This window comes from Antechinus flavipes, chromosome X, assembly GCF_016432865.1.
Source record: "Antechinus flavipes isolate AdamAnt ecotype Samford, QLD, Australia chromosome X, AdamAnt_v2, whole genome shotgun sequence".
NCBI classification, from domain to species: Eukaryota; Metazoa; Chordata; class Mammalia; order Dasyuromorphia; family Dasyuridae; genus Antechinus; species Antechinus flavipes.
This window is the reverse complement of record NC_067404.1, coordinates 30,569,536-30,581,750: the sequence shown is the minus strand read 5'-3', so window position 1 is coordinate 30,581,750 and position 12,215 is coordinate 30,569,536. Positions and strand designations below refer to the sequence as shown.

Sequence of the window (12,215 nt, the reverse complement as noted above, 5' to 3'; positions counted from 1 at the left end):
CAGACCCATTTCAATATACTTTCAAAATTTCCTAAAAGTTGTAAAGATTAAAATGACAGAGTTGCTTCTGAATAGAACAGAACTGGTCTTTATATGTTAACAACTGAGAATAAGTACCTAATGCATTTTATGTTTGTAAAAATTGCATATATTCATGCATTATACCCTTAGTCACGTGTGAAGTTTATTGAGAAATATCGTATTCCTAGTCACTAATTGATTTCAAGTTCAAATATATTAATGAATTATATTCATTATAGATATTAGTAAATGAATTCTTAGGGAACATGTTTCATCTATTTAGAAAAGTTTTTCAAAGACTGTAGCATTGCTTTCATGTGAGTTAATTTGCTAATCACGTATATATTTATGATGTGATTATGAAAATAGATTTCTAGAAGGACTTGTATTTGGAGATAATTTATTAACATGCTGTTGCATAGGACATATGCTTGTAAATAACAAGATGGCATTTTAAAAAGACTTCCTTAATTCTACATTTCCATTCATTTAGACTAACCTTATTTAGTGAATTTATAAGATTTTATTCATAGCCTGTAAGATGGTGTACTGAATGTAGTCTAAGGGGGGCTAGGGGAAGCAGAGGATTACAATTCCTAACTCTGTATGCCATAAATTCCATGGGATAGAGAATATTAAGGTAAGATTTTAGAACTAGAAGAGAGGTTGAGATCACTTGTCCCTTCCCTTTTGTATTACAGATAAGGAAACTGAGGTCCACAGGGGCAAAATGTCCAGGATAATTTCCATGGGTGCAAGGTTTTGCCAAATCATACCCCTGCCTTCTTTCCAAGTTCTTTTACAGACTTAACTTTTTCCGTGAAACTTTCCAAGATTTACCCATTTCGTTTTAGTCATTTCCCTTATTCCAGCAATTTCAAAGCACATATGTACACAGACACGCCCATATTCAGGAAGGAAATTTTCAAATGGATCCATCACTCTGCAGAGCAGAAAGTAGATAATGCCTGTTCAAATGCAAAGCAATTCTTAAAAGAAACCAGAATATAAAAAAAAAAATCTTTCGTATATAAAGTCATATTCAAGTAGTACTATAATTTAAAACTTAGGTTTTTTAAAAAAAAATTACAATTTTGAATTTGTTAAATGTGTTTTATTTTTGCTGATTTTTTTAAAATCCCTGAGCCACAATTTATTCTTCTGTGATTGGATATAATCATCAGTTTATAGATGGGCTGTTTATAGAAACAGATAGACAGATAGATATGGGATTTTACATACACCTCTCCTTATTCCGCGCTTGTATGTAGCTCTACAACAAAACCATTATAACCCTGCCTGATTCCTAGACAGTAGTGGCAGGTAAAAATGAGAATTCATTGATTGATATTTTTAAATGCCTTATATTTTTGTTCATGAATTATTATATACATTTAAACGAATTGGATCAAGCTGAGGACCAGGGCCCAAATAATAAGTTGTGATTTTGAGATAAGAAGTGAGTGGATGTCAGTATCTCAGATCAAGGGAAGATGGCTAATGACCCTTGGTCCTAAGGTATAACGCCATAGTCCAGCCTATGAAAGTGCACGTAAGGTCTGTCTACCAAAGGCAGAAGAGAAGAATAAGAGTCTAGGAAGAGAAATCATATAGGCCCCAGAATGAAGTAAGTCTTGTCTCTGACATTGGCACTTTGGGAGGCCTAAGTTGTCTGGTCCCAAAACCACAGGTCCCAATTTGGACTTAAGACATCCTGCTATTTATCTGGGTTTTGCTTGAGCTAGAGATTGTTTCATCCTTTATATTAATGTCCTTGATGCCTTACATAGTTTGATTGTGGTTCTTTAATAAATGCTTATTAATTGTTGATTCCTAGTCGAATGGGAGACAGAAGAGCTTGTTTATAGCTGCCAGAACATTGAGTTCTCTGGATAAAAGAGATCTAAGTTTTTAAACCTAAAAAGAAAAGATCTTGGATTTTAGCTGAGAATGGAGATGGAAAGGAAGAACTCCTTTTGGCCACTAATCTCAGGTGAACCATTAGAATAGTCTGTAAGCACATTGAATTGCCTGCAGAAATAGTGTCAATTTCCTCAGCCCTGGTGGCCTTTGGACTGAGGCTAGATAATCACTCATTATGGAGGTGATTGCTGTTGAGCTATGGGTGAAAACAGCTGCCCTCTGACGTCTCTTCCAACTCGGAGTCTGATCTTCTGGTTTCAGTACATCATTTCATTAAGGTTACTGAGGACACTGCGATATAATTTTTCTGAGACTGATATGAAATGTAGATGACAGTAGTAAACAGAAGTTGGATGCAGGGGCATCTAGGTGGTATAGTGGTTAGACCACCTATCCTAGAGTCAGAAGAACCTAAGTTCAAATCTGGCGTCGGACATTTGACGCTTGTCTGTGTGATTCTGGGCAAGTCATTTAACCCAATTCTTCCTCCCCACCCCGGCAAAAAAAAAAAAAAAAAAAAGAATTTGGATGCATGACATATTTGCAAAGTCAAATTGGATATATCTAAGCTGTATTTTCTGTTTCTCATCACAGCCCACTGTTTGTTACATGGAAGATTGGTCGAGATAAACGATTACGTGGATGCATAGGTACTTTTTCTGCCATGAACCTGCATTCAGGACTCAGGGAGTACACACTTACCAGGTAAAGATTCATTCATTACTTCTATATTTTAAAACGTGAATCTGATATTTTCTAACAGGTCAAAGTTTTTAAATCAGTGTTCTTCAAAAATTCAGTGGCTGCTGGGTGCATGAAACTTGGTGCTTCTGTACATGGAGAGAAGGATATATTTAAATGGCTATGATACAGGTTAGAATGAGAAAGTGTAGTAAATGTTGTACAAACAGAATATAGTGGGAGGGAGGCCAGAAATGGGGGAGATCATTTCCAGCAAAGGTGAGTGCCAAAGTCAAACGTGGTCTAACCCTTTAACCAACTGCCTTATCTTTTAGAGGGATAGACAGCTATTGGTTCACATTCTCTAAAGTGTTGTGATGATGTAATCCCATTTGTTCTGGTAAAGAGTGCTTCTTAATGGGTCTTTTTTGTTAGTTTTATTTTCATGAACAACTTGTATTCAATATTTAACTTGAGAGCTGAGGACTGAATGTTCCTGAGTTTTCAAAATTTGTTGCCTTCAATAACAAACATTCTCACCTCTTTCCCTATTAGACTTTTCAGTTTGGTTACTGTAAATTTCATCTTATAAGACTGGGTTCTGCACTTTTCAGATACTTTTGAGATTGTAGGATAAACCTCTGGAATAGGGAAGGAAATGGTACCAAAGGCTGGCAGCAGGATCCATCACACCCAGCACAGAGTTAATTGCGGAGTAATATCTTTTGTTTCATCTAACACAATAACAAAGTCCTGAGTGCCTCATTAAAATTGTGAAAAGGCTCTAGTTTTAATTTCTAGTCTCTGAAAAGCTATCTGCTTTGGCATCTTATTTTTTTGTTCTGTTTTGATTTCTATCCAATCATGTTCCAAAATTATTTCAAAAGAAGAAAATTCCTTAAATAAGCAAGAAGTAAAAGAATTTCCTGTTGTTGTTCATATTCTACAGCAATTAATATGCACATGGCTTTTTTTTCTTTTTCTTTTTCTGGAAAGACTGGTGACCCCCTCAGTTTATAGTAAGCTTGTAGTGAGGACATGCTCTGCCAGTGTAAATAGGCACCTGCTCTGTAGTCTTAGAATGTAAGTGACCACTCAAGGTCACATAGTCAGTATGTGTCAAACGTAGCCTTCCAAGGCTGCCTCTCCAGTCATGATACTACTGATTATAGCATTTAGCAGGAATCACTTAGTGTGGCTCTGCCTCAGATTTTCCATCGGACCTAGACATTGAATCAGAAAATAAATGAAGTGAAAGTAGTGTGAGTCAGTGGACTAGTGCACTGGATTTGGAGTCAGAGGATATAGGTTTGAATCCCATCATTCCTACTTGCTTCCTGAATGATCATGGGCAAAATACTTAACCTCTTGGAGTCTCAGTTTTCTCATCTTTAAGTTGAAAAGGTTGGATTCTAAATCTATGATTTTATAAGCCTATGAAATGCTATATGAAAAATTCCCTTAAAGCTTTTTGAAGGAAGGCCCCACAGAGTAGTGACCTCAAACTGGCAAATGCAGTCGTTCCCTCCAGCATGACAACCAAAACTCTTAGTTATCTCTGACCAAAAGCACATTTTAAAATTATTTGTTACTTAGATTCTCAGTGGCTTCATCTTTTGTTTTCTAGTCTATTCTTTCATTCACTCACTTGATCCATTAACTTTTTTTTTTTTTTTGGCTGAGGCATTTGGGGTTAAGTAACTTGCCCAAGGTCACACAACTAGGAATGTTAAGTGTCCGAGGCCAGATTTGAACTCGGGTCCTCCTGACTTTAGGGCTGGTGCTCTACCTACTGTGCCACCTAACTGCCCTGATCCATTAACTTTCAAGATTATAATTGTTATATTTGTGTTGCCAACAAATTCTGTTGTATTAGTTAAAAGAAAAATCAACACTACATCTCAATACCCCCTTTGTTTTGTTGTAAAAGTTGTGACCTCAAACTCCAATTCTGGTTTTACGTGGACCAAGTTCTCCCAGATAATGAAATCCAGTGGCATAGTGAATTCAAAAACAGAACTAAGTCAATGTTCAAAAATAGTGAAACTTCAGTGAAAGAATATTGTATGTGCTTAAGGAATGTTTAGGGCCATAAACAACTTGGGGGATTTCCTACTAATCAGCCTTAGGCTTATGTGCCCCTACCCAGGATATCTCCTGGGAATATCAGAATATAGTTCATGTGTAAGTTTCTACAATTAGAATAAGGGATAGAGATAGACACTGGATCTGTGATTTCAGTGGTGTCGGTAATTCCCAGGTAAGAAAACTCCCTCTGCCAATACAGGTCTGCAACTGTTCTGAAATTTAGTCCCAAAGAGATCTCTGGGGCGTTAAGAGGCCGAGTGACTTTGGCAGGGTCAAAAATAAGCTTTGAGATTATTTCTGTGTGTCTTCTACATATGTGGGTAAAAATGCCCTTCAGCCCCCATGCTAGCTCAAGCTAACAATATGTACCAGATACTGAACAAAGCCACACAAAGGATCATAGAATCCCATATACACTGTAGCCTCCCTTTCCTCTATGGTGAGTCCAGCTTTTCTTTCAAGGACCTATATAGTTCTCCTGCTACTCTATGGTTGCAACTCCTTCAGAAGGGAAACACAATTGAGATTGATCCTTTACCTTCTTCCAGAGACCTCTACAGTCTTCCACATTTAGAGTGATAAAGGTTCGGAGACTCCCAAAAAGGAAATATTGTACTTCACATTGCTAAAGAGATCTCGTTGCCCTCAGGCCTACACAAATTTGGTAGCAATAGTAAAGGGCAGATGTCCAATGAATATAGTGTTCTTCCATACTGTCCATGACTGTTCTTTCTGCTTCAGAGCCACATGATTACTCTTTTCTCCAGAATGCTGGATTTAGGAATTCAAGTAAACCATTATTTATCTTTAGAAAGCCGAGTCTGGGAACTCAGTGCTATTGTTCAATTTTATGCCCAGCCCTTTGTGACCTAATAGACCATAGCAGACCAATACTATCCATGGGGTTTTTCTTGGCAAAGATACTGGAGTGGTTCACTGTTTCCCTTCTCCAGTGGATTCAGGAAAACAGGTAAAATGACCTGCCTAGACTCATATAGCTAGCAAATGTCTGAGGTCAGATTTGAACTTAAGTCTTCCTAATTTCAGGCCCTGCACTCTATCTGCTTCAGCACCACATAGCTGCCTCCGATACTTAATGTCCAGAACACATTCTCTTTTTCTTTAAGAAAGAGAATCTGGAAACTCTGTAGTGTCTGAGGCAAATTTCCCTCTTTTATTCCAGGAAGATGTGGCTAGGCATTTTGGCTATCAGTGCCTCACTTCTGTTTCTGGCTGCCCCTATCTCTGGATTGAATGGGTCCCTTCAGGGCAGGCTTGTTCATAAAAAATTTTCTTCTCCCCACTACCTCTCAAGGACCAAAGCCAGCTCTCTGGTCTCTATCTGGCCTCATCGTTCTCTCTGAATTGCTGACCTCTCTCCTAGATCTGACTGCTCCCTTTCATAGGCCTGAGTCCAAGGGTGAGGCTCAGATCCACAATAGCCATGAGTCAATAACTCTTCCCTGTTCCCCCTTTCCCTCACTCAAATGCAGCAACTTAGTCAGTCATCCACAATGAGATGTCAGTGGGTCACGGGAGGGCCATTGGCTCTTAATAATTGCTATCCCTTGGGTTAAGATGGGTGGTAGGGTAGGAGAGGGAGGAACTGTGTGTCCAGTTAACACCCCTAGGGACCAAAGTCTGCTGAAGGTTTCCAGTCCCTGGTATGTATATATAGCTGTCTCTGAGTGACTTTGAAAAAAGACTCTCTGTAGAGGCCCAGAATGGGCTTAATTTTGGGAGATAAAATCAAACTAAAAATGAAGATTTTTTTAAAGATCTGTTTCACCCTTGTAGGTCTGATTTCATTCATGTACATATGAAATGTGTGTGTTCACACAGGTATTTCCTCCGGCAATATAGCTAGATTGTTTTATTCTAGTGGCATATCGCTGGCCACAGTATCCATACAACATAGAATTTTCTTGACATTAGGTAGTTGTGCCTGAGATCGGGTTCCATCTCTTCTTATCCTTGCTTTCTGCCCTTGATCAGGGTAGGACTCATTCAGTCTCTCCTGGGTAACAGGATTATCAGAAGTTATAAAAGATAGTTTGCTTTCTTCACAAGTGCTCCATTGCTTCTCCTGCCAGCTGTTCCTTTCACTAGCAGCATCCTACCTTTTCACCACCTCTTCCCATCCCATATGGATACCTCACACCAATCTTCTCCGTTCCACCTTCACTCTTGGGATGAAGTGCCCAGGATGATCTGAGTTAATTTTTCCTCAAAAGATGTAAGTAAACACGAGTTGAACTCTCTATATAGAATGCCCTATCATTTATCTATATTCCTATAGCATGTAAGTGAAAAAGGAAAAGGTAAATAAATAGGCAGCATTTTTATTTCCTGCCCATTCCTTTTTTTTTAAACCGATGTTAATTAAAAACAAAACAACAAAAAAACTCGGAAAACTTTAGGACAGTGTCCAAATTCAATTCTACAGTAGGCCAGAGAAGAAGAGGAACACTGGTCATAAACACTGGCCAGATAGAGACCAGAGAGCTGGCTTTGGTCCTTGAGGGGTAGTGGGGAGAAGAAGAGAATTTTTTATGAACAAGCCTTCCCTGAAGGAACCCATTCAATCCAGAGACAGGGGCAGCCAGTAGTAGAAATGTGGAAGCAAATGGGCCAATTCCTGGTATCTGTTTAAAAAAAAAAAAGAAAAGAAAGACAGTGAATAGGAGCCCAGAAAACTATACTTCTGTGGGAACTTCTCTGGGTAGACGCTCTTCTCTCTCTCTCTTCCACTAGCCTAGACTCAAATAAGCTCAAGTTCAGTTTTGAAGACCTGATCCAAAGGAGTTAGGGTCTCTTGGCTCACAACTTCATCAGAATTTGTCCTGAAAAACAACACTTAAAACAATGCTTAAATATTGCTCATACCTAGCATTTCTTCCAAAGTTGGTATCAAGCCCACCATCTCCCACTTAGACACTGAGTATACCATATAGATCTTGGGTATAGAACAGGCCACAACAGAAAATATAGAAACTTCAAAGGACACGAAGGGACCCAGTAATAAATACAGAAATATAAAACACTCAACCCATTACACTCATGAGATTGCCTCAGAAGGTAAAGGTACTTTGTGGAACTGCTAAACAGAAATTCCTCATTTACCTTGCACCTGCATCATCAGAGAAACTCAGCAATGCCATGGAGGGTGGACAAGGCCCAGAACTTGTACCTATCATGGCATAGATTCAGTCCTGAAGTTGCAGATTCCTCTTCTCTGTGACATGTGCTGTTAAGGAACTCTTCTCCCTATTGAAGGCTGGTGCTCCACTCTCAAATTCAGGATTACCCATGAGATTACCTGTCCATTGCAGGTACTCATTTTCAGGATCCCTAGTCTCTGAGTTGTGTTCCAAAAACTCAACAAAAAAAGCAGAAGAGCCACAACTCTGAGGTCTATGAACTCCTTTCTCAGGCCCACCTGGGCATGTGTAGACTACTTGGCAATGTACTTCTGCTACAAGTTGTCATTTTCTGCTTTTCTGTTATCAGGAAGCTGTGCCAGTCACTGGAGCAGTCTGGGCTTTTCTGTGTTCTCTTAGCGAGGGACTAAGGCACTTGTCCAGCTTTTTTGGAGTCACCTTCCTTCTAGGAAATGTTCGTGAACATCAGGTTGATTGAGAGAACATGTCAAATGGGACAGGAACTCTTCTGGCCAGCCCTCATTGTCTACAGATGGCACAAAGCTGGGGGTATAGCTAATGTGTTGGTTGGCAGAATCAGAAAGGACATCAACAAACTGAGGCCTGGAGAGCTGAAATGGCCTTGGCTCTGATGCTCTAGCTAATAATTATCAGTGGCCACATCCAAGCTTTCACAACTCAAGCTCCCTATCTACGCTACTGCCCTACCACTCTTGCACAGAGGACAATCAGCAAAATTTTTTAGATTGGATTGCTTTTTTGCCTAATTCTTGGGAATGTTGGTGTAGCATAAAATCTTTTGAGTAATTTGATTAGCTTATTATTTATACTATGGGAGTAGTTTCCAATCTTCAAGGATGTGGAGGATTGTCATATGGACAAGGACTTTAATTGTAGTTTTTGGTGCCTGAGTGGAAAACTAGCAACATTAGGTGGAAAATCCAAATTATTATTTTAATCCCAGTTATTCATTTGAGGGCTCCCAATTAGAGGGGGAGCAGAAGAGGTAGATTTAGACTCCATATAAGAAAAAAACTTCTCAACTATCCAAGTTATCCCCAAACTTGAATGGATAGTATATTTCCCTCAGTATAAGCCTTCAAATGAAGGCAGGATAACTCCTTGTTAGGGATGTTCTGGAAGAGACTATTATTGCTACACATGGGACTAGACATCTTCTGAGTTTCTCTTAGATTTTGAAAAGTATTCTGAGCCTCTCAGTGCTTAATTCAGCACTTGGCATGTAGTAGGCATTTAATAAAAGTTTATTGACCTTTGAAACATGTGGAACTTGGCTTTGTAATAGAGCTGAGACTAGTTAACTCAGTTGACTATGCTTCATTTATTACTTAGGACTTGCTTTTACATTTTGCTTTGTCCTTGGACCATTAACAAGAGTCTACCTGTCTCCCCAGAGAACCAGACAGTACACTATGTGCTAGTTCTTATGGAGGAATCAGGTGTGAAAATAACATGTCTATAACAATCTGGTGAGAAAACACTCCATGTCTAAGTTTCAGTAATATCATCTTTATTGTTCTTATTAGGAAAAAAACATTTCCTTATACAAAACCCAAAACTGATTGTTTTATGAAGCCATGAACTCCTGCCTTGTGCAGTTTCTTAAAAGTATATGTTTTAATTTAATGCAAGATTAACAAAATTGCCCTATTTGTGTCTGTTCTTTTTAGTTTTCTTTTCTATCCTTCCCCTCCTCCCCCTCCCAGGTGTGGGGATTTTTTTTCTTTCTTTCTTTCTTTTTTAGTACAGCTTTTTATTTACAAGATACATGCATGCGTAATTCTTCAGCATTGACAATTATAAAACCTTCTCTTCCAACTTTTCCCCTCCTTCCCCCCATCCTCTCCCCCAGATGGCAGGTTGACCAATACATGTTAAACATGTTAAAGTATAAATTAAATACAATATATGTATACATGTCCATACAGTTATTTTGCTGTACAAAAAAGAATCAGACTTTGAAATAGTATACAATTGGCCTGTGAAGGAAATCAAAAATGCCTTCTCTATACTTTTTAATGTTTGCTAATTCTTTTTTGTGGAAGGAGAAGCATCCATATCCTTACCCATTTACTTTCCCTTTTTCCTTATGCCCTCAAGCCTTTCCTTATAACATTGATAGTCAGATTTGACCCATACTAAGCACTTAAATAAATTTTTGACTGACAATTGTAATTGGACATTATGAACATTATGATACAATTGAGGTTGATATGTATGAGGTATAAAGTGAAATCTTTATGAAATAAGAGATAAAAGGGAAAAATTGGAACCAAATGAGTTATACACAGGCATTCTAGGAGGAAAAATACATGTGAATTAATGGACAGAATTTCCTAATGGAGTCTTAGAGGGAAGGACTATTATAAAAGTTTGGATTAAAAGGAGTGAATTAGAAAGTAAGTTTAGCTGTTTGTATTGGTCTTTAATGTCCAGGTTCTAGCAAAAACTTTTTTTAAATTAAAGCTTTTTATTTTCAAAACATACATGGATAATTTTCAATATTTACCTTTGCAAAACTTTGTGTTCCAAATTATTTTCCCTCCATTCAACCCACCCCTTCCCCTAGATGACAAGTAATTCAAAATATGTGCAACCTGTGTAATTCTTCTATATATTTCCACTACTATCATGCTGCAAGAGAAAAATCAGTTCAAAAAGGAAAAAAATGAGAAAGAAAACAAAATGTAAACAACAAAAAGAGTGAAAATACTATGTTGTGATCCACTTTCAGTTTCTACAGTCCTCTCTCTGGGTGTAGATGTCTCTCTTTCTCACAAGACCATTGCAAATGGCCTGAATCATCATTGAAAAAAGTCATGTCCGTCAGAATTAATCAATCTTGTTGTTGCCATGTTGCCCCCCACCTCCCCCCGACCCCCTCCCCTACATGGCAGGTAGTCCGATACATATTAAATGTGTTCAAATATATGTTAAATTCAATATATGTGTACATATTTATACAGTTATCTTGCTGCACAAGAAAAATAGGATCAATAAGGCGGGAAAAACTGGAAAGAAAACAAAACACAAACAAACAATAACAGAGTGAAAATACTGTTGTGGTCCACAGCCAATTCCCACAGTCCTCTCTCTGGGTGTAGATGGCTCTCTTCATCACTGTACAAGTGGAACTAATTTGAATCATCTCATTGTTGAAGAGAGCCACGTCCATCAGAATTGATCATCGTATAGTATTGTTATTGCCGTGTACAATGATCTCCTGGTTCTGCTCATTTCACTTAGCATCACTTCATGTAAGTCTCTCCTGCCTCTCTGAAATCATCCTGCTTATCATTTAGTATAGAACAATAATATTCCAGAACATTCATATATCATAACTTATTCAGTCATTCTCCAATTGATGGGCATCCATTCAGTTTACAGTTTCTAGCCACTACAAACAGGGCTGCCACAAACATTTTGGCACATACAGGTCCCTTTCCCTTCTTTAAGATGTCTTTGGGATATAGGCCCTAATAAAAACATTTTTAAGGAGGCCTAGATTACAAGAATAATACAGGTGGCCATCTAGCTGTAATATGCTCCAGTGAGACCACATGCTGTGTTCAGCCCTGGACATCATCCCACAAAAGATAAGATGAAGGACAACTAAGATGATGAGGTCCATAGGTTCTTGCCTTGAAAGTTCTAGGCCTTGAATTGAGGCTTGGTTGAAGAAACTGAGGATGTTTAGCCTAAAGAATAGAAGATTCAAAGGGGATAGGATATCCATCTTCAGGTATTTGAATATCATGTTGAAGAGGGAATAGACTTAATCTCTTTGACACCAGGGGAAGACCTCAGAAGACTAGGTAGAATTTCAAAGTGGCAAATTTAGGCTTGCTATAAAGAAATTTCCTAAAAATTGGAGCTACCCAGAAATGAAATAGATTTTTTCAAGAAATAGTGCTTTTCAAGCAAATTCTGGATGATCAGTGGTAGAAGCTGTTTTTGAAGGGATTATTTTTTGCATATGGGTTGGACTAGGTTTCTTCCAATTCTGAAATTCTGTTATTCTGTGAACTATTAATCAAGTTCACTAATGAATATTGATGTACAATTTTAATACAAAACTTTAGCAAAGAGCCTACAGTAACATATCCAATTATTCACTATGGCCTAGTTGGAGTTATACCAAGGATGCAAGGATGGTTCAGTGTTAGGAAAACAATGAACATAATGAATCATGTAAACAACAAAAACCACATTAAAAGTTGCAAAAAAAAAAGTTTTTTGGGAAATACAATGCTCATTTATGTTTAAAAAACTTAAAAAACAGACATCAGCAGAAAAGGGCCTTTGTTTAATATGATCAAA

At 38.0% G+C, this 12,215-nt stretch overlaps 1 protein-coding gene across 1 annotated transcript in view; it reads left to right on the top strand.

Moving 5' to 3' along the window:
* The window catches only part of AMMECR1 (AMMECR nuclear protein 1), a 116,304-nt gene that overhangs the window by 51,001 nt on the left and 53,088 nt on the right, over positions 1-12,215 (top strand). Inside the window, 1 exon segment of the mRNA XM_051968221.1 lies at positions 2,539-2,649. Within this exon segment, the coding sequence (XP_051824181.1) occupies positions 2,539-2,649 (111 nt within the window).